The sequence below is a fragment of the Motacilla alba genome, chromosome 2 (genome assembly GCF_015832195.1).
Source record: "Motacilla alba alba isolate MOTALB_02 chromosome 2, Motacilla_alba_V1.0_pri, whole genome shotgun sequence".
NCBI classification, from domain to species: Eukaryota; Metazoa; Chordata; class Aves; order Passeriformes; family Motacillidae; genus Motacilla; species Motacilla alba.
In genome coordinates, this window is record NC_052017.1 from 18,183,181 (window position 1) to 18,200,672 (window position 17,492).

At 35.7% G+C, this 17,492-nt stretch overlaps 1 protein-coding gene across 1 annotated transcript in view; it reads left to right on the forward strand.

The window, feature by feature from the left end:
* Positions 1–17,492, forward strand: part of DNAJC1 (DnaJ heat shock protein family (Hsp40) member C1) — a 108,046-nt gene that overhangs the window by 51,048 nt on the left and 39,506 nt on the right. Inside the window, exons 7-8 of the mRNA XM_038126827.1 lie at positions 5,535–5,625; positions 15,271–15,437. Of these exons, the coding sequence (XP_037982755.1) occupies positions 5,535–5,625; positions 15,271–15,437 (258 nt within the window). The remainder of the gene's footprint in view (positions 1–5,534; positions 5,626–15,270; positions 15,438–17,492) is intronic.

The following is a 17,492-nucleotide window of genomic DNA, read 5'->3' on the forward strand; positions in this document are numbered from 1 at the left end:
GTGTTTATAAAGACCTTTGTATCGCACAAAGTGAATTAAAACAAAAAAGCCAGTAATTTATTTTTATGTAGACTACCAGATGGTAATTACTATAGCAGATTTAGTAGTCTGGAATAGATTCAAACTAGTGACCCAGAGGTGTTTAATTTCTTGGCATTTTTTCCTCAGGTTTTCTTTTAATCCATGATCACAATTCAACACCTGTTTAGAGATGGTTCAGCTTTGGCCTTAAACGGATTGGCAATGTGTCATTAAACTCAAGAGGCTTTGCCAGCAGGGCATCTCCTTTGGCAAGTTAGCTTCCAAGCAAGATTTGATTAGGTCAGCAAATGTATTTGTGAGTTGTTTCTGTCTTCACATGTGACTTTATATGAAATTTTGTGAGATTAAAACAAAATTTATTGCATTTAATAACATATGCCTTAAAAATAAAAAAAAATATTCAAGTCAGTAAGGTTAAATATCTCTCTATTACCCAGCTTTACAGGGTTTTGAGGGTTTTGACATGTTCCAATTTACTGTACAGCACCAATGTTGGTATAATTTGTGGGGAGCGAGCAATTGCAGGATGTGTGGCACGAGTGATTGCCCATTTGCTCTGTTTCTTGCTATTTCACAGCTGTTGGGAGAACCAAAGTAAGGATGAAGCTCTTGACCCTGAGGTCAATTAGAAGCTTAGAAGCAGGTCAGAGGAGAGTGGATGGTAAAACAAGTGTTCTGGGTGTATGCAAGTGAGCAAAAATAATTTGTGTCTTAACAGGGTACTGCTTGAGGCTCTGGAGGAAGAATGTGCTGCAAAAATACTAAAAATTTTAAATAAATGTAAGAGAGTAAAGAAATTTGCTTTTAATTGCCTGCTGTGCTGTGGCAGCTTCTTTGTTTCACTGTGAGTCTACGTGTCCTACCACATGAGCTGGTGAGTAGCTCATGTGTACGAGGCAATACCAGCTCTCAATTATTGCTACTGGTCTGCTGTGGTATGAGGCTTCATGGGGTGTGAAATGGGTCCCAGAGAGGCCTTGCAGCACTGACCTCTGTTTCCCCTTCTGGCTGCCTTTGTCTCACCACTGGGCGCATGGAATTCCCAGCAGAGACTGCGGTGGCACAGCCAGCTGCTGGTGACATGGTGCAGCGAGGCTTGGGAGCCACGCCACAACTGCCCACGGCTGTACACAGCTGAAGAGACTCCCCACACCTGGGATTACTCTACAGGCAGAGCATGATTTTTTTATTATAAAGGAGGAAGTAATGCAATTCCTATTTGTTTACTAGATTGCCTTTGGGCAAAAAAGTAAAAATGCCAAAGAAAAGTATAAATCATAATGTTCAACTCTTTTTTAAACATTATTTCTTACCATAACACATTGATATCACTAGTACAGAATCCTATCCAAAAAGTATTTTTGCTTTAGTGTAATGGCTGGAATTTTTATTGCATAGAAATAGCAAATTGAAGGAGGGCTGGTGGTAAATTTGATTTAACTCTTTTTTTCACTCTTTTCAATGTAAATTGCATATAATAATACTGTGCTCAAAAAGACAAAAAAATGGTTCAATAGCTCCATGAAAGTATTTTTTAATGTAATAAAAACTACTCCAAAGAAAATTATTTCAGTATTTGGATTTTAAGTATGCTTGTGAGAAATTTTTTTTCAGTTAAGTGTGAATTTTGTTTGTATCAGTCCCATACCCAAAGAACTAAAATGTGAGCTGTTACTATCGCAAAATCTGAAATGAAGATTCTCATACTGCAAGTTCTTTCAAGTTGTTTGCTTTCTTTCTCCTAATCTCCAGTTTCTTTTGAGGTAGACTAGAAAGCTAGGAGTTTTTAATATTTGCTGGAGGGGAAAGTACACAAACAGCGAAAACCCAAAAACCAAAAAGCAAACAAACCAACAAAGCCTCATCACCCTCCCCAAAAATCAAGGAGAAACCAAAATGACTGAGTCTTACTCAAAATGGAAGTTTTTACTTATAGAATTAGTACAGTTTGAATAAATGCTGTATCTCTTGATTTAAAAGCAACAAACAAAAAAACACCTAAAACTCCAACCAAGACCTCAAACCTTAAAACAAGCAAATGAAAGAAACCCTTGAAAGTTCAGTATCAGGAATTTCTGTATTTCTGCATAACTCAGGCTCAGCTTTGTCTGGGCAATCTCAATTTAATAACATGAGATGATACTGATATAAAGAGAGAAACTATATTTTCAAGAATTTTTTAGTTTTGTTCATTCTTATTTGTGATTAAATATGACAGTAGTCACATCACAGGATTTTTCTATATATGGCAATTTAAATATAATTTAGAAATACTGATAGCAGGATTTTGCATTTCAAATACATTCTTTTTTTCATTCTGTTCCTTTTTGGAAAGTGTATATTTGAATTTATAATATAATAAACCAGCATGTATCAGCCTTCTTCTTTATTCTTTATGCTTAACTAATTACGTGTTATACTGCATTAGTGGTGAGAAGAAATAATGTATTTGTTTTGGTAGTTTTTTTTCAAAATGTCTTAAACTCCTGCAAATGAGAACATATTTTTGATTAGGTAAGGTGGAGTTCTAGTTAGAACTGTTCCAAGCTTTGTTTTTGTTTCTCTTTTCCCTGTGTCTTTCCACCCCAGAAGTACAAAAATATTACTTTTCATGTGTCTGTTATGTCTTGAAGGTGAAATATACATTAAGTATAAAATCTTGATGTTTTGAGATATAAAATTGTTACTGAATCATGGGGAAGGAACATTAGATTGGAAGAGACTGTATCTGTATTGTCAGTGTCTTTAGGGCCCTAAAATGCTTGTATTGAGACAAAATGACTGCTTAAGTTTATCACTTTGGAAAAGTAAAAAATCTGAGCATAAATCTATTTTGAAATACTTACACTACCAAAACTGAATATTCTTGAAAACAAATATTCCTGTTTAGACTGATTGAAAGCTAATGAAGAATGAATTGAAAGGGGCTTATTTACATTAAGGCAGAACTTTTCTTCAGAGAATTTCCTATGTTAAATGGTTTTCCAGTGTTTTTTTTTCATTTTGACCTATAAGGGCTAATACACATAAAATTTGTTTGTGGCTAAAGTCCTTACTCAGGTATGCCTTTTAATTTTTCTTTACAACCTGTAGAGAGCCATTTGTATTTTTTTATGGGAAGGATCTGATTTTCAAATCTTCAAAATCCATTTTGAGTTTATCTTTTTGTTGTTGTTTTTTTTTTTCCTTTCTTTATATGTATACATTTGTGTATGCTTCACATTGTGTAGTTTCCCCTTTTTTTTCTGTTATTACGGTACTAGCCATAATAGTCTTACTGATAAGATAAAAGACTGATGCTGCCTTTGTTACCTGCATATTACTCCATTTGTAGTGATAATCCATTCTATATCTATAAAGCAACAATACTACCATATTTCATTTATGTCCTTCTGACTAGTTTTCTTTGTTGTTCAGCTATTGTGTCTCATTTTCATCTGAGCCACATTTCCAATTGTTCTGTGATTGACGTGCTGGAGAGATTGACAGTTACCCCCTAGTGCCTGCTGTCTGGAGATCCCACATGCAATAATGGATTTTACACCAGAATTTAGCATCAAATATTGGCTTTCAGTGTCAAATGGGTTAAATTTAAATGCCAGTTAATTGTAGCCATTTTGAAATCATAGCCTTAAACAAAAGTGGTTTTTGGATATCCGTAAGTCTGAGTCCTGTGTATGTCACGCAACCCGAATGTCTCAAACTCAGCAGAAATGAACTATTGCATTTATGGCTGTTTCTGTTTCTTAATTTTTCAAGTAGGCCAAACCTTGAGAGTACAAGGAAAGTTTCCAGTGTGGTAGGGAATTCTTATTTCAGGTAAACCAAAAAGAGAACCAGTGCTGATACTAATTTTGTGATTCAAATATGTCTCCTCAAAGCCTACATATCTGCTGTTAATGCTAGTCCTCCTGTAACTACACTTAATTTTTAGCCACAACTCTACTTTAAAAAACCCTTTTTTCCCAATCCTAAAAGTGTTAGCATGTGAAACAGTCTCTTCTATTATATTCCAGAGGCAAAAAGTTATGTAAACCCTTTAAAATAACTTTTGTGTCCAGAGATTTCCTACATAAAACTGGCAAAAAAAAAAAAACCCAAAACTTGCTATTTCCTGTACCCCGGAAAAAAGAAAAAAAAAAAAAAAAAGTAAAAAAAAAAAAAAGTAAGAAGAGGTGTTTTGGAAGGAAGTGGAACTTTACTGATCTTTTGTGGGAATTTGTCAGAGTTGTTCTTCAAGCATCCTGACCTTATTAATGAGATGTCTTCAAACCACTACGAAGTTCTGCTCAGAGCTTGGTCATGATTCCTGTCATGTGCTTTCCAGCCTCCTTCAAGTAGCTTTGAAAGGGTAGATGCAAGAGTAGCATGAAGAACAACTTTGCAGGGAGAGTGGGATGGTTTATACCTTTAGAGTCAGTGATAATGCCTGCTTAGCTCAGATTTTTCTTTTCAAGATTTCTTAAGGTGTCTTGTTTCATATTGGTGATTCCAGGTTTGTTTGAATATAGTTGAAATTATAAAAAATACTTACTACCATTTTACAATACATTCTGCATTCAAATTTAAGTTACCCTTTATCTGTTAAAAGTGGTACTATTAGTGTAATAGTACCAAAAATTATTTTTGGGTAAAAAGATCTAAGATTAGGCCTGTCTAATAATATAATTAATTTTTGTGCAATACAATAGACATTCTGCATGCTTGATAAATAATTAAAGATAAACAATTAAAGATAAATAACAATTTCTCTATTTCAGCATTTGTATTATGGATTCCTTGTTTTTGAATGAGTATAGAAATCTCTTAAACTGATGAGAGTAGGGAAACACTTCAGCAATCTGGTTGTTCATGTTGGAAAGCTTTCAACAGAAATCTATAATAACTCATTCATCAGATTTTGGAAAGATGTACATTATTGTGGTGTATGTGTGACAGGACTTCTAGTTTTATGCGTACATTTGCTTTATAGATTTCAGATTAGAATCTAATCCTTGGATTAAAAAAGGTGTGTTTTCAACACTTTAATAGCAATATAGAATTTGTTTTTTAAAAAAATGGGGGAACAAGTTGGCACATGCAGTTAGTATTACCTTAATGAGTTCACATTAAGGTGATTGCTGCCTAGCAGTTGCCTTTGTTTGTCCCTGTGCACACTACTCTAATGAAAAACATCTCTTTCTCCCTTGAACTTCCAGACTGCTGGTTTGAGCAAAGTGGGTGCATGCTCTCTGCAAAGCTGTAGGTAGTTTCTCCAACCATTTTGCTTTTCAGGTTGTCAGTGAGCATCATAGTCTATAATACCAATGCTGTTACATTTGAGCCTTTATTACGCAAATTCTATGTTTTTGACTGAAAATTGCTGTAACTCAAAGAAACAAATATATCTTAATTTTTTTTTTGGTGAGGTTAAGTGAGAACTTAAAACAGAGCCATTGCAATTACTTGTTTGTATATAAGGATGCTAATTCCATTGCAACATTTTCTTAAAGGATGCCAGACAATTATATGTAGAATATAAAGAAACAAAAATGAAGGCGAAAGAAGATGCCCTGGCTAAGGCTGAACTTGAAACACTTCAGAGTGAGTTTTTACCACTGTCTTAATAAACAAAGATGTAATACAATATACCTTCTACATTGGATGTATATGAACAAACTTTTCTAATCTTCTAAATTACATGCTTTATATATTTCTCTACTGCTGTTAAATTTAAATAAGCTTTTAATTTTGTGGCTAATTTTGCAATAGGCTGCTGATTTGCTCCTATAGAAACATACAGCTCAGGTGATCAGTTAGATTATAGCAAGAAGAACATACTGTGGTAGAAATGTTGCTTTATGGGAGGGGAAGATCTCAAATGTACTATACATTTTCAGAAGTGACCTCTTGGGTTTTTGAGCATTTTTGTATTCTCGTTGTTTGTAAATATTTTTTAATAATTTGTTTAATAATTATTTTGTTGATTTTGATTTTTTGTGATAGAAAGTGACAATTATTTGATTTTCCAAAAGGATGGATGCAGACTTCAGAGATGGATTTGTCCTGTTGTTCAAATAAATACTTTAAAGTTTTTATACTCTTACAAAAGACCAGAGAAGGCAATTAACATTTCCTTTAATAAAGCATTCAGAATAATTATGGGTGATTTTTCCTTTTCTTCTTTCAGTTATTTGCTTTTGACAATGATTGAACCTACCCTCTTCAGAAGACAGTTTTAACAGTTTTTTGTCCATGTTTGTATGTGCATGCTTGCTTTATTTACTGTACTTAAGTGCATGCTTTTAAGTTCCTTTATTTTGACAAGTGCATTGAGTGCTTTGTAATAATTTAGTAGCTTGGAGCATAAGCCTTTAGGTACTTAAAATACAGCTGCATTATTTATATTTACAAAGTAGCTTAATTTTGTAAAATCAGTGAAGAGATCCAGTTCCAGCAATAATTCCCAACTTATCAGTAGCTGAATCTATTTTGGGAAAATGGATAACATTCAGCATCTCAGTGAGCATCACGGACCCAGGCCAAATCTAGCAAAGTAGTGCATTTAATGCTTGTTAGGAAGGCCTGCCATTATGTTTGAGATACCTACCACAAAATGGGTCCTTGAAAAGGGTCTTGACTCGGGTTATTAAAAACTTGTTAAATTGTCAGATAGTAATGTATTACCATTGTTCAAAATAGCTGGCATAAATTTCTCATTGAAACCTGTGAACTACTGTGAGTTTTAAAAGGACTAGTTTTTGAAAACAGAAGTGCAAATACAAGTGTAAAGTTATTAACATCATATTGTGCACATTCCTGTGTGTCACTGAAAGGCCACATGTGAAGTTTTAAGTATTTTCCTGCTGCCAGGTGTGTTGTGAGAGTCACTTTTTTTGTTGTTACCTCCAGTAGCAGTGCCCACCCCTGAGAGGCGCAAGTTTGGCCTTCCAAGTCACCCCTGACCTCTCCTAGAAGCACCCCCTGTCCCCTGCCACGCTACTGGGTGCACCACGGCATGACTGCCATGTCTGCCAGGTGACCCAGTGTCACTCGTGTGAGAGGGGACCAGTCCTCACCAGTCCCACTGGCTGGCATCCTGCCCTCCCCTCATAGGCTTGCTGGCAGGGAGCAAGCAGAATTGAGAATCACCTCCTGTAATTAGCAGAGTTTGAGATTTGACATGGAATTATTTGGTCAGCCATAGCAGTGCTATAGCTGGGCAGCAGAATGAGCTGTCAGTTACCTTTTTTTTCTAGTAAGTAAGACTCCCAAGAGAGAAACAAGAGATGCATCCATGTTACTGTAGGCAAAAAAAAAAATTATATCATTTTTAACTGAAGCTTGCATGCAAAGCATCTGCTAAATTTGCTTATTTCATTATGTTGCTCTGTATTGTCACATCACAATTAGCATAGAAAGGTTGTTAATCACCAAATGTGCTTTTTGTTTGGCCCATTCTTCTTAATTTTAGGCACTATCTCTGGGATGCGAGGTCATAATAAAGGTTCTGTCTATTTAATTGAGTAAACGTATATCTCATGCTGATTAGCAATAGCTGTTTTACAGTGCTTGGTTTTTTTCATGCCCTAATTGCTGGTTTGCCCCCTTGTCTGTCTGCTTGCCTGCTGAAACTGTGCAGTATTCTGTAGGCAGCTTGAACTAAAACCAGAGTAAGGTACTAGAGGAGGAAAGTGTAGTTTGCTGAACAGGAAAGAGAGGACAGTATTGAGATGTCATTAAAGTTCTGTTATTGGGAAGGAGTGTGAACAAATAATTTCTTGGTAAGTTAATATTATGCACTTTTGATTTATTTTTATGGCACTTTTGCAGTGTTTCTTATCACTTCTTAATCCATCCAAAACTCTCATTACTACCTTAATAAAATATAGCGACTTTACTTTACAAAAATAGAGCAACTTATATTACAATCTTATGTTTCTAGGAAATAGGGTTTTGTAGGAATTACAGGGAGCTGTGTATTTTAGGCACAAAAGTAGAAATGGTTTGTGTTACATTTTCTGATGCACTTTCACATTTAGATGTAAGAACACAAAGTTTTATTTTTAAATGGAAGTGCTTTAATTAATAAACTTTCTTCCAACTTCTCCCTCTTCCGTCATGTCACGTGTGTGATCCCTGCATCAGGGAGTGGTTCTTTCCCAATGGATAGCTCTGTTCCTCATAGTCATGGGATGAAAAGTACAGTAGGTATTAGTTGCACTGAATAGGCATTATTAAACTGAGATGACACAGGCATACAATCAGGACAGATCACTCAGTTTTTGAATTTAAATTGCAAGGTTTGAGTAGTTATCAGGACAAATTCTAGCATCTCTCAAGCTGTTTTTGCAAGGACTCCTTCTTTCAATTATGTCCATTTTGCGGAAACACATCTATTTTTCTTTCTTTATACTTAGCCTTGGCAGTTCTCTTACTTTCCATTCTTCTTAGTTTGTTTTCCCTGACATTTGGTATGAAAACTTAAATTTATTTTTAAAATATCCCTTTTTTAATAAAAGGGTGCCTGCTAAGCTTTGCAGGTGAACTCTTCATTGGCATCCCAGTTAGGAAATATATTTGTATTGTAAATTCAGAATTCTTGCCATGATGTACAAGGCATCTGGAACAATCTATGGCAGGAAACTGTTTTGTTTCTAGTTACAAACCATGTTGAATAGTATGTGGGGTTTTCTGCTCTTTCCTTACCCTCATCTTTCAAGCTTTAACTGAAGTAACGAAATTATGAGCCCCGTGGCTGCTTGATGAGCTGCCTTTCTCTGTTGGGTTTTTATGATGTGGTATTTATGTCTCTCCACAGGATCTTACAGCACTCTTACCCAAGTGCCTGCCACCAAACATCCAGAGCTGTAGTGAAACCTTTAATGCATTTGATCAGGTTTGGTTAGGCTTGGTTGGTTGCCCTTTCCTGACAGCTTGGAATACAGCATTGTCCTTGCGTGGCTTTTTATATTGTTTCATGAAACCTAGGGATAGGAGACATCATTAGGGCATTTAGTACAATGGGTTTATTTCAGACTCTTACAGGTGAAAATCAGTGGAAAGTACTGATTCTCCTGATTTGTCTTACTTGGCGTGTACTGGTGGTGCACTTCAGCTTTGTGCTTCCATGTTACTCAAGATACAGCACTGATCAGTAAGCCTTGAGATGCCTTCTGTTCTTCATGGTTTGTTCAGAAATTAATTTTGCTATTGTGTAGTTATATCCTAATTTCAGTATGAATTTCTCCAAGTTTGGCTTTCGGTTGTTCATTATTAGCATGTCTGGGCCTAAAAAAAAAATGTATTTATCTGCAGGTTTTCTTAACATAAAGCTTTTCTTGATCCCTTAATTTCTGTGGATCTTCTGTACTCACTTTAGTTTTGCAATATATCTAGAAGTATTGGGCTCTGGGTTTGTATATAATGCTCTAAAGTTTGTTATCTTCTGATTATGAAACCATGTTTCTTCTGTGGTTATTACAGAATCACAGGTTGTATTAGTTCCTGTTGCTCTGATAGCTCATTTCGGATTACTTGTCCCCCATAACTGCAAGCCCTGATATCAAAGGTTCCTTGCCCAAAGTCCCTTCTAAGTGCACATGTGGCATAAGGCCCTTAACTGTGTAATTTTCAAAAACACTTTTGATTTGCTTGGTCCCAGACTACTAGCCAGTCCATGTCCCTAATTCTTCTTGTGCTTTCCTCTTCACTGTAAACCATTTGGAATAAATTTATAGAATCTAGCACTCTGCTGAAGGCTACTTTCCTTCCAAATAATTGATAAATATATTGGATAATTGTGTTTAGTATTAATCTCTGCCAAAATGCAGTGTTGACATGGCTGCTGAGTAATGATTTACTGACAGCCAGGTTCAGAGAAAATTAATTTATGCAACGCACGCTTTTTTGGTTGGTGTGGGTGTGAATGTTCTGATCACTTAATTGTTACCTCTGAAGCCTAATTATGGCAAACTATGTATCATCCATTTCACTGATTGTTTTGGCAGGCCTGCTGAAAGAATTTGGAACTTTCAAGCTTGTGTATTTTTCTCAGTTGTTTCAACTAGGCTTGTATGATACCTCTCCTCACAAAACTTGCTTAAGACTTTATGGAAAATACTCCACAAAAAGACAGTGCCTGAGGCTCATTTGAGAGAGGCATGTATGCTTCATTATATGTTTGTTGGAAGGCAAATTAATGCTCAAATGTTGGAGCCTTGTTTCTAACCCTTTTGTATTTTGGGGGAAGGGTAGATTTTCAAGAAAAAATATGGAAGTCCTCAAAAGCTGTAGCTTGTGAAAAGTTTTTTGTAGCTGAGAATGCATTCATCCCTGAGCATGTCTTCAGTCAGTTTGCTCAAAATTAAACTAGCTTGTATGTCCCAGTACAGATGATGTATATATCTGTGTCTAATTCTTGATATGCTCATATAATCCCATTGACTTTGAGTATAGAAATGTGTACCTTTTTTTAAGCATGTGTGTTTCCCCCATATTTGCACTGATACTGAACATAATTTGCTCCATTTTCTCAATAGACTGTGAAAAACTTAGTACAATTTTTTTTCCCAGACTTCTGGGTTCTTTGTGTTCTGTCTGATTGTGTTACTGTATGTGTAAGTGAATTTTTCTCTTGTCATGTTTTCAACAAATTTTAATGCTACAAATGCTTTGGTTGTCTTTCATAGTTACATTGGTAAGTGAATGGTGTTGAAAAAAGAGATCTTAGTGCAGTATCTTACTGATTTGCTCAAAAGATGTTTGCTGTCTACCTTTTTGTGTGGTCATAGTTCTTGCTTACTAATACATGAGATTTCAGGCAGTTTGTCCCTTTGATTTTCAAGATATCGCTATCTTTTTTTGACTGTAGTTTCTGTGAATTCTTTCTTATGCTTAAAGCTTGAAAGGCTTGCAGAGAGAGAGCTTCAACTTGATGTGTCAAAATTTCTTTGCAGAAGTTCAGTACTTAGTTTTGGTTTTATTTCTTCCTCTATGAAGCAGTTGCTCTTTTTTTTTTTTTGGTGGAAAAATTCTCTGAGTTCTTTTAAGTTTAGATCAGATAATGTGTAAAATTAATTTAAATTTTTATGAAAACTTCAAAATGCAGGACCTCTAATACTTGTTATGGAAAAAGCATCCCTGTTTTATTACATGGCACTTGATCCATAAAGTCTAGCAGATTCCTTATCTGACAGTATCTTAATGCATTATGTATCTTTAAGCAAATAACCATTAGCTAGATACTATTAATTCTGCCAGTGATAAAATTAATTTAGTAACAAGGTGGAAGAACTAATGAGGAAGTGTCTGATTATGTGCAAGTGATTCATGAGACTTCAAAACTCAGATCATGACACCATAAACCAGTAAAATGTAGAGCCAGCAGAAGAATAGTATTGGAGGCCTTTAGAAAGATAAAACTTTGTACTTTAGGGGAGTTAGCTAATTGTTATCTGTAATGTCTGGGCATCCCAGTGATAGGTGTGTTTATATGCTGTTCAGACATAGGGGGATGTAACTGCATCTCTCTTTTTTTAACTCTTAAGTTGTTAAATACACATTCGATTTTATTCTTCTATGAAGAACTTGATAGTTCTAAAGGTGGAAGATACTTGTTGAAAATTAGATTTTTTTTGCAGTATGAATTCAGGAAATGATAAAATCCTGCTAAAAAAGACTCGAACTGTCTAAAAGTTATGAGTCATGTAAAATACTGATCAGTTGACATTGGACTGGTAGATACCAAACAATTTCCATTGTGCTTATGAACTTGGATTCCATATGCACAAAAAACAAACTCAATTTTTTGAAAAATTCTATTTAATAGACTAAAAAAGTTTCTACACTGATTTGTCAATTAAAGTACATTATCTTCCCAGAAAATAGTAATGTGAGTAAGTTTTTAATTTACCCTGTTGAAGTCAGGCTCTGTTTTAGCAAGATTGTTTTCTTTCCCCTGTGTTTGGTTGTATGAGTGCCAGTAACTCTGGTTATAGTGAAGGTTTGCTGGATATTGGTGCCCACATAGGGCGCTGTGGTCTGACTGGATCTCCAGCAGATACTGAGCTCGCTGTCACAGAACTGAGAGGAAACTAGGAAATCTTTTCTGTATGTTTCTCTTGCATTTTAGTTAGGTTTGTGTGTAACAATATTAAAACAGTATTTGAGACGGGAGGAGAAAAATGTCTTTTTAAATCCTGTTCTAATAGATGGCCTAAACCCAGCACCATTAGAAAAGGACACTAAATATTAAGGGAACACTTGTGTTTCAAAACTCTGAATCACAGCTGCAGTTGTCAGTACTGTCAACACGATCAAACACATCCTTACTTTAGGTCATGGTGGTGGGCAGCTGCACCAACTTCCTGGCTGTCTATCAAGCCTTAGCAGATACAGGATTCAGCTGTCCAGGCATCATCTAGTATTTGGAAAACCTGATCCATATTCCCTTCAGTGCAAAGTGTCCGGTCAGGTTGGAAGTGTCTTTTAGGCTGCCAATTGAATTGCTGATAGTGAAAAGATAACATGAAGGAGGGAGGTTTTCTTCCTGAGTATCTCCTGTGGACTTCTGTTGTTTGGGTGGAATAGTGGCAGTGATCTGTTTTGCTTTCTCAATATTCACCTGAAAGTGCGCCAGTGCTTGGCTGCCTTAATTTGAGGCTTCATACTGCTAAACATAGCTTCTGAAATTCCTGTCTGTAATACTTTTAAATATTACCATTAAACTGCTTTTATGTGCATTCCTGTTCTAAAAAGTGGCTTTGAAAATTCTGAGGTGAAACTGTTCTTGATAGGTTATTGGGAGCCCCATGTCAAAGGTGCTGTGACTTCAATTTATTTATTTATTTTTTTAATTCGATATGACAGCCATTGTGATATCAAGAGATATGCCGAACTCCTTCATCTTTTTGTATACTCATGGGAGACAGTAGAGATAAGGTTTTTTAATTCCAGTTGAGTGCTTGTTTGAGGTTGTACAGCCATCTTCTCTAGGTGGGATTTCTCATTCCTTTGATAGTCAGCAAACAGCAGGGTGTCTTATCTATGTTAGGTCTTCCTCTGTCACTTAACTGCCTGAAGAAAGCCTAGATACTGTCTTTGATACCTCATTTTAAAGTAGAGCACAGTGTTTGTTCTCTGGAAATAGTTACAGAATTACTTCCAAAACTACAGCAAGGGCCTAGATGACCTATTCCAGGCTATGCTCTTCGTTTTTAAATGTTGGTTAGAAGCATTCAGGCTTTAACCATTTGCATATTTTGGTGGAGAAAATTAATAAGCAGTAGCTGATGGGGTGCAAGATTCAGGAAAAGCTAACCATCATGGCATGTCTCCACTGGTAACTCTTGATTATTTTGAGGGATTGAAATAAAGTGGTGAAAATTGTCGTTGAAGTTAACTTCCTAGAATATTTTTGCTGGTATCAGTGTTTGCAATGAAGCGTTGGTAAAGCTATTGTTACTTATCCATACAAATCTTAACAGATTCTAGAAGCTGTTATATGTGGCAGTTTTGGAATAAAATGAGATAATATTTAATATATGTGATTTGATTATAAAATTTACCTTTTGAAATAAAAAAAAAATGTACCTGTGTTGTCTTTACTAATATCTGCATAGTGAGACAAATGCTGGTATTACACTTTTGAATTTTCACTTAATTTTGAAGAGTATCTGTCATTTCATTATATTTTCTACGCATCCCTACAGAGGGATGATTAAAAAATCCAAATCCAAATTTTAATTTAATATTTCATTTATTGAAATTTGACAGGCAAAGTTAAAGATTCTTTATAAAAACAGGTCTCTGAACAATGTACAGTGAAACTCTGAACAGTGAGAAGTTTAAAAGCTCATTCATCATCCTGTTAACTTTCAAGATCTGTATGACTTCCCTGTTCATTTTGGATTTGGAACACTTCTCTATCCCTTTATTGTTTTCTTAAATACTCACTTCCTAGCGTTTGTCAAATCTGCAGAGTCTTTTCACTGTGCTGTTTCTGCACATATACTATTAGGAAAAGAAATTCTGCTTCAGAGTCTGCAGGGAACAGTCCTCTGTCCTCATTAGGAATTTTTTAAAGGTTTCCATGAAAAACAGATTTTTCTCCTCTGAAGAATTAGGGCATGGTTACAAAGGCAAAATAGCTGATCAGACAAGTGTGGTTCTTCTTTTCCTTGCCCACCACCTTTAAATGACTTGGATTTTTTTTCTATTTGTTTGAGTATTAAGAGCAGTTTTCTACTTGCTCAGTAAATTGAAGTAGTTTGCTGAGTGATTATGTGATTATAGAAACACATTGGGAGGGAGAGGAGCACAAAGCTATGCAGTGGAGAGTGAAAAGGTGGAGTCAAGTGTAGAACTTGTGGAGCATTAGATAATCTCTTTCAGTTTAGGAACATTTAGTCATTGTGAATACAGCATATTTTGAAAACAAGGGGAAAAACCAGAAGAGTCCCACTGGGCACACCTGAGGTTGGTTTCTCTATGCTTTCTGAGTGTTCGAGCATCTTTCTGCTCCTCATCTTGTTTTTCCTAAAGTTCTGTCAATTGTCCATTTTAAATCTTACTTTTGAGATCATCTTATATAGTGGAGGCATTTTTGGTTGCTGGGATTTAGGTTCTTGTGGTCCTTCCTTCCTTTCTTTCCCGTGAGTTTGCTTCTCCCATTTAATACCATTTGAAGGGCAGAGAGAGCAGAAAACAGTAATCAGTGTTAGAAATGAGGTCCAACACTTAAATCTTCTTAAATGTGTAAGTGCTAGAACAGGGCTTATTTGTGGTTTGAGAAATCTGAGAATAGTGAAGCCATCTGTTGACTCAGAAGCTTCTACTTAGCATAGCTGACCATAAAGCAGCACAGAATTGTCTAAAATTCACCTTTCTAACTCTGCCAATTTCTCTGAAGCTGGCTGGACTTCAGAATCTTTTAACAGCTCCTGTGCTTTTGCCTGTACTAATCTTCTTTGCCAAGTGGTGTAGCGGTAACAAGAGCTAACTCATCTGGCCCTTTCCAGCATGGTTCAGATGGAAGACGGGCTAAGTGGATGCATTGCTATTTACTTCTAATAAAAATAAAATTATTATGCAAAACTCTGATTCTCTTTTTAACAAAGAAATTGAAGGCACTTCCTCAATGGAATTTTTAAGATAGGATTAAGAGATGGGGAGCTAAACCTGCTTCTGTATTATGCATGCCTGCAGTACTAGTAGCATTACTTTTTCTTCTTTTTTACTTTTGTATAGAAGAGAAGAAGCCAAAAGTCAAGAAACCAAAATTGGAATTCCCTGTATACACAGCCCTGGAATCAAGTGTGTATATACCATCTTATGATCATGGAGCTTCAATCGAAGAGATTGAGGAACAGATGGATGATTGGTTGGGAGGCAGGAACAGAACCCAGAAAAAGAAGGTAGGTTCAAAATCTTTCATGTTGTTATATATTTTAAATATTGATTCATTTGCTTGTCTCTCAGGAAAACAGCATACTGTGTGTATACCACCACAATATTCATATACCATTAAAGTGTAGAGATGTATTAATTGTCTGACAGAGATATAACAGAAAAAATTATATTAATGTTCAGTGTAATTTGTGTAATGATACTGGAAATATTGTTATAATAAGATGTCATTGATTAAGCCATATGAAAGCTCTCTATGGTTTCTAATATAAATACTATGCTTGTTCACTAGAAATTAGTGGAACATAATGCTGTCAAATTGTATGAGGCTTGGTTCTTTCTCTTAATTGCAGTTAATAACATTTTGCTTGCAAGAATAGATTTTTCTCTGTTAAAGGGAAAGCAAAGGAAAAAGATGAAACCTTCCCTTTGTAATATGCAGATGTATTGTCCTTTGATTGTAGAACTGATTATGTACTTTGTGCATTTTATCTGATGCATGGAACAGTTCTTACAATTCAGTTTAGACCTATTGTTACGGTTCTTTCTACTCAGAGATAAGGGTTCTTAGTGGCACTTAGTATAATTGTGTTCTGGTAAATTTTGTTGAATCATACTAGCTTGAAAATGTATAATCTTCACGTTGGAACTGAGAACAAACATTGTAAATCAGTCTGCTGTCTTGAAAAATGCCTTGCTTGGAAAACAGGTGAGAAGGGTGTGTTTGAAACAAAGTTGGATTGGTTGCATGCTTGATCATCTAGATCCCTAAACTCATCTTCTCCTGACAGAAATTGAGTCTGTCTTTGAATTTCTGTGAAAATGCAAAAATTGAATAAGACTGGGCCTATTCCATCTATCAATTTATACCTCCTCACAAAATATATAGAAGTTGTGTCTTCAGAGACACTGCTAGGAGAACTGGTTGTAGGTCCTTCCAGATGTCTTCTACAAAACCAGCTTGGTTTTTTGCACTTTCATCTGGATGTTCAGTCTTGCATCTCATTGCTCTGATAAATTAGTGTCTTTTTTAAATCATTATGTTACAAAAGGGGTTAACCTTTTAGGGACAACCAGGCAGCTTGTAGGAATACTGTCTGGGTAAAGTGTTTGACCTGAACAAACTGTGATGAGTTCTGCTTCCTTTGCTTGACAGCTAATATGTTATCACAATGCAACATCAACATTTTAATACAGCTGGGGAGGAAAACAAATTTATAAACTGCAAAAAGAAATGGAGAATATATGTCACTGGCTCCAGAAGCCTATAGGAGCCATTTGTATCTAATAGGAGAAGGGCTGTGTCATATGATTTGTAATAAGCTCACTGGGAAAATGATTGTACCACAAGTGAATTGTTCCTAACTGTCATTTGACACATTTTCCATTTTAGAAATACATATTTTTCATCACATCATGGATGTGAACTGGGTCAGCATCCCTTTTCTGCCTCTAGCATGGACATGAAACCAAGTGGTGTGTAACGTCCACCTCTCAGTTCTGCTTGCTTTAGGAAAAAGTTACTCTGTCATAAATCATTTTGCTATCAGACCTTTTCTTGGGATTGCCATTCTTCACTCATAAGGAAGCCTGTTAGCTTCTTTTTTCCCTTGTCTGCTGTGGTAGCTCAGGGATGTGGACTGTGTAACAGGCTACATCAAAGTGGCTTGATAAAGCAGTACGTTACTTTGCCAGCCTTCCAGGAGTAAGAATTGGAGCTGCTTTCCCTCCTATTGGCATCCCAAATGTAGACAATTACAGTAATTTAAATTGCTCATCAACTGCAGTGCACTGTTGATATTTGTACTTTGGAGGTGTCTGTAATCTATGAGCTAGTGTTTTGGAAATACTGTGCAAAGTGCCTAATTTGATAGAAAGATTAGATTATGTTCAGTTCTTAGGTTGATTTATTCTTTTTGAATACTTTGAGTTCTTTTTTTTCCTTGTGATTTATTCTTTTTGATTATTGCTTCCATAGGATTTAAGTATTGAAATAGATATGGAATAGGCTGTAGAGAAGAAAACAGCTTCCTTCTTAGGCATTGTAAAATGATCTACCAAGG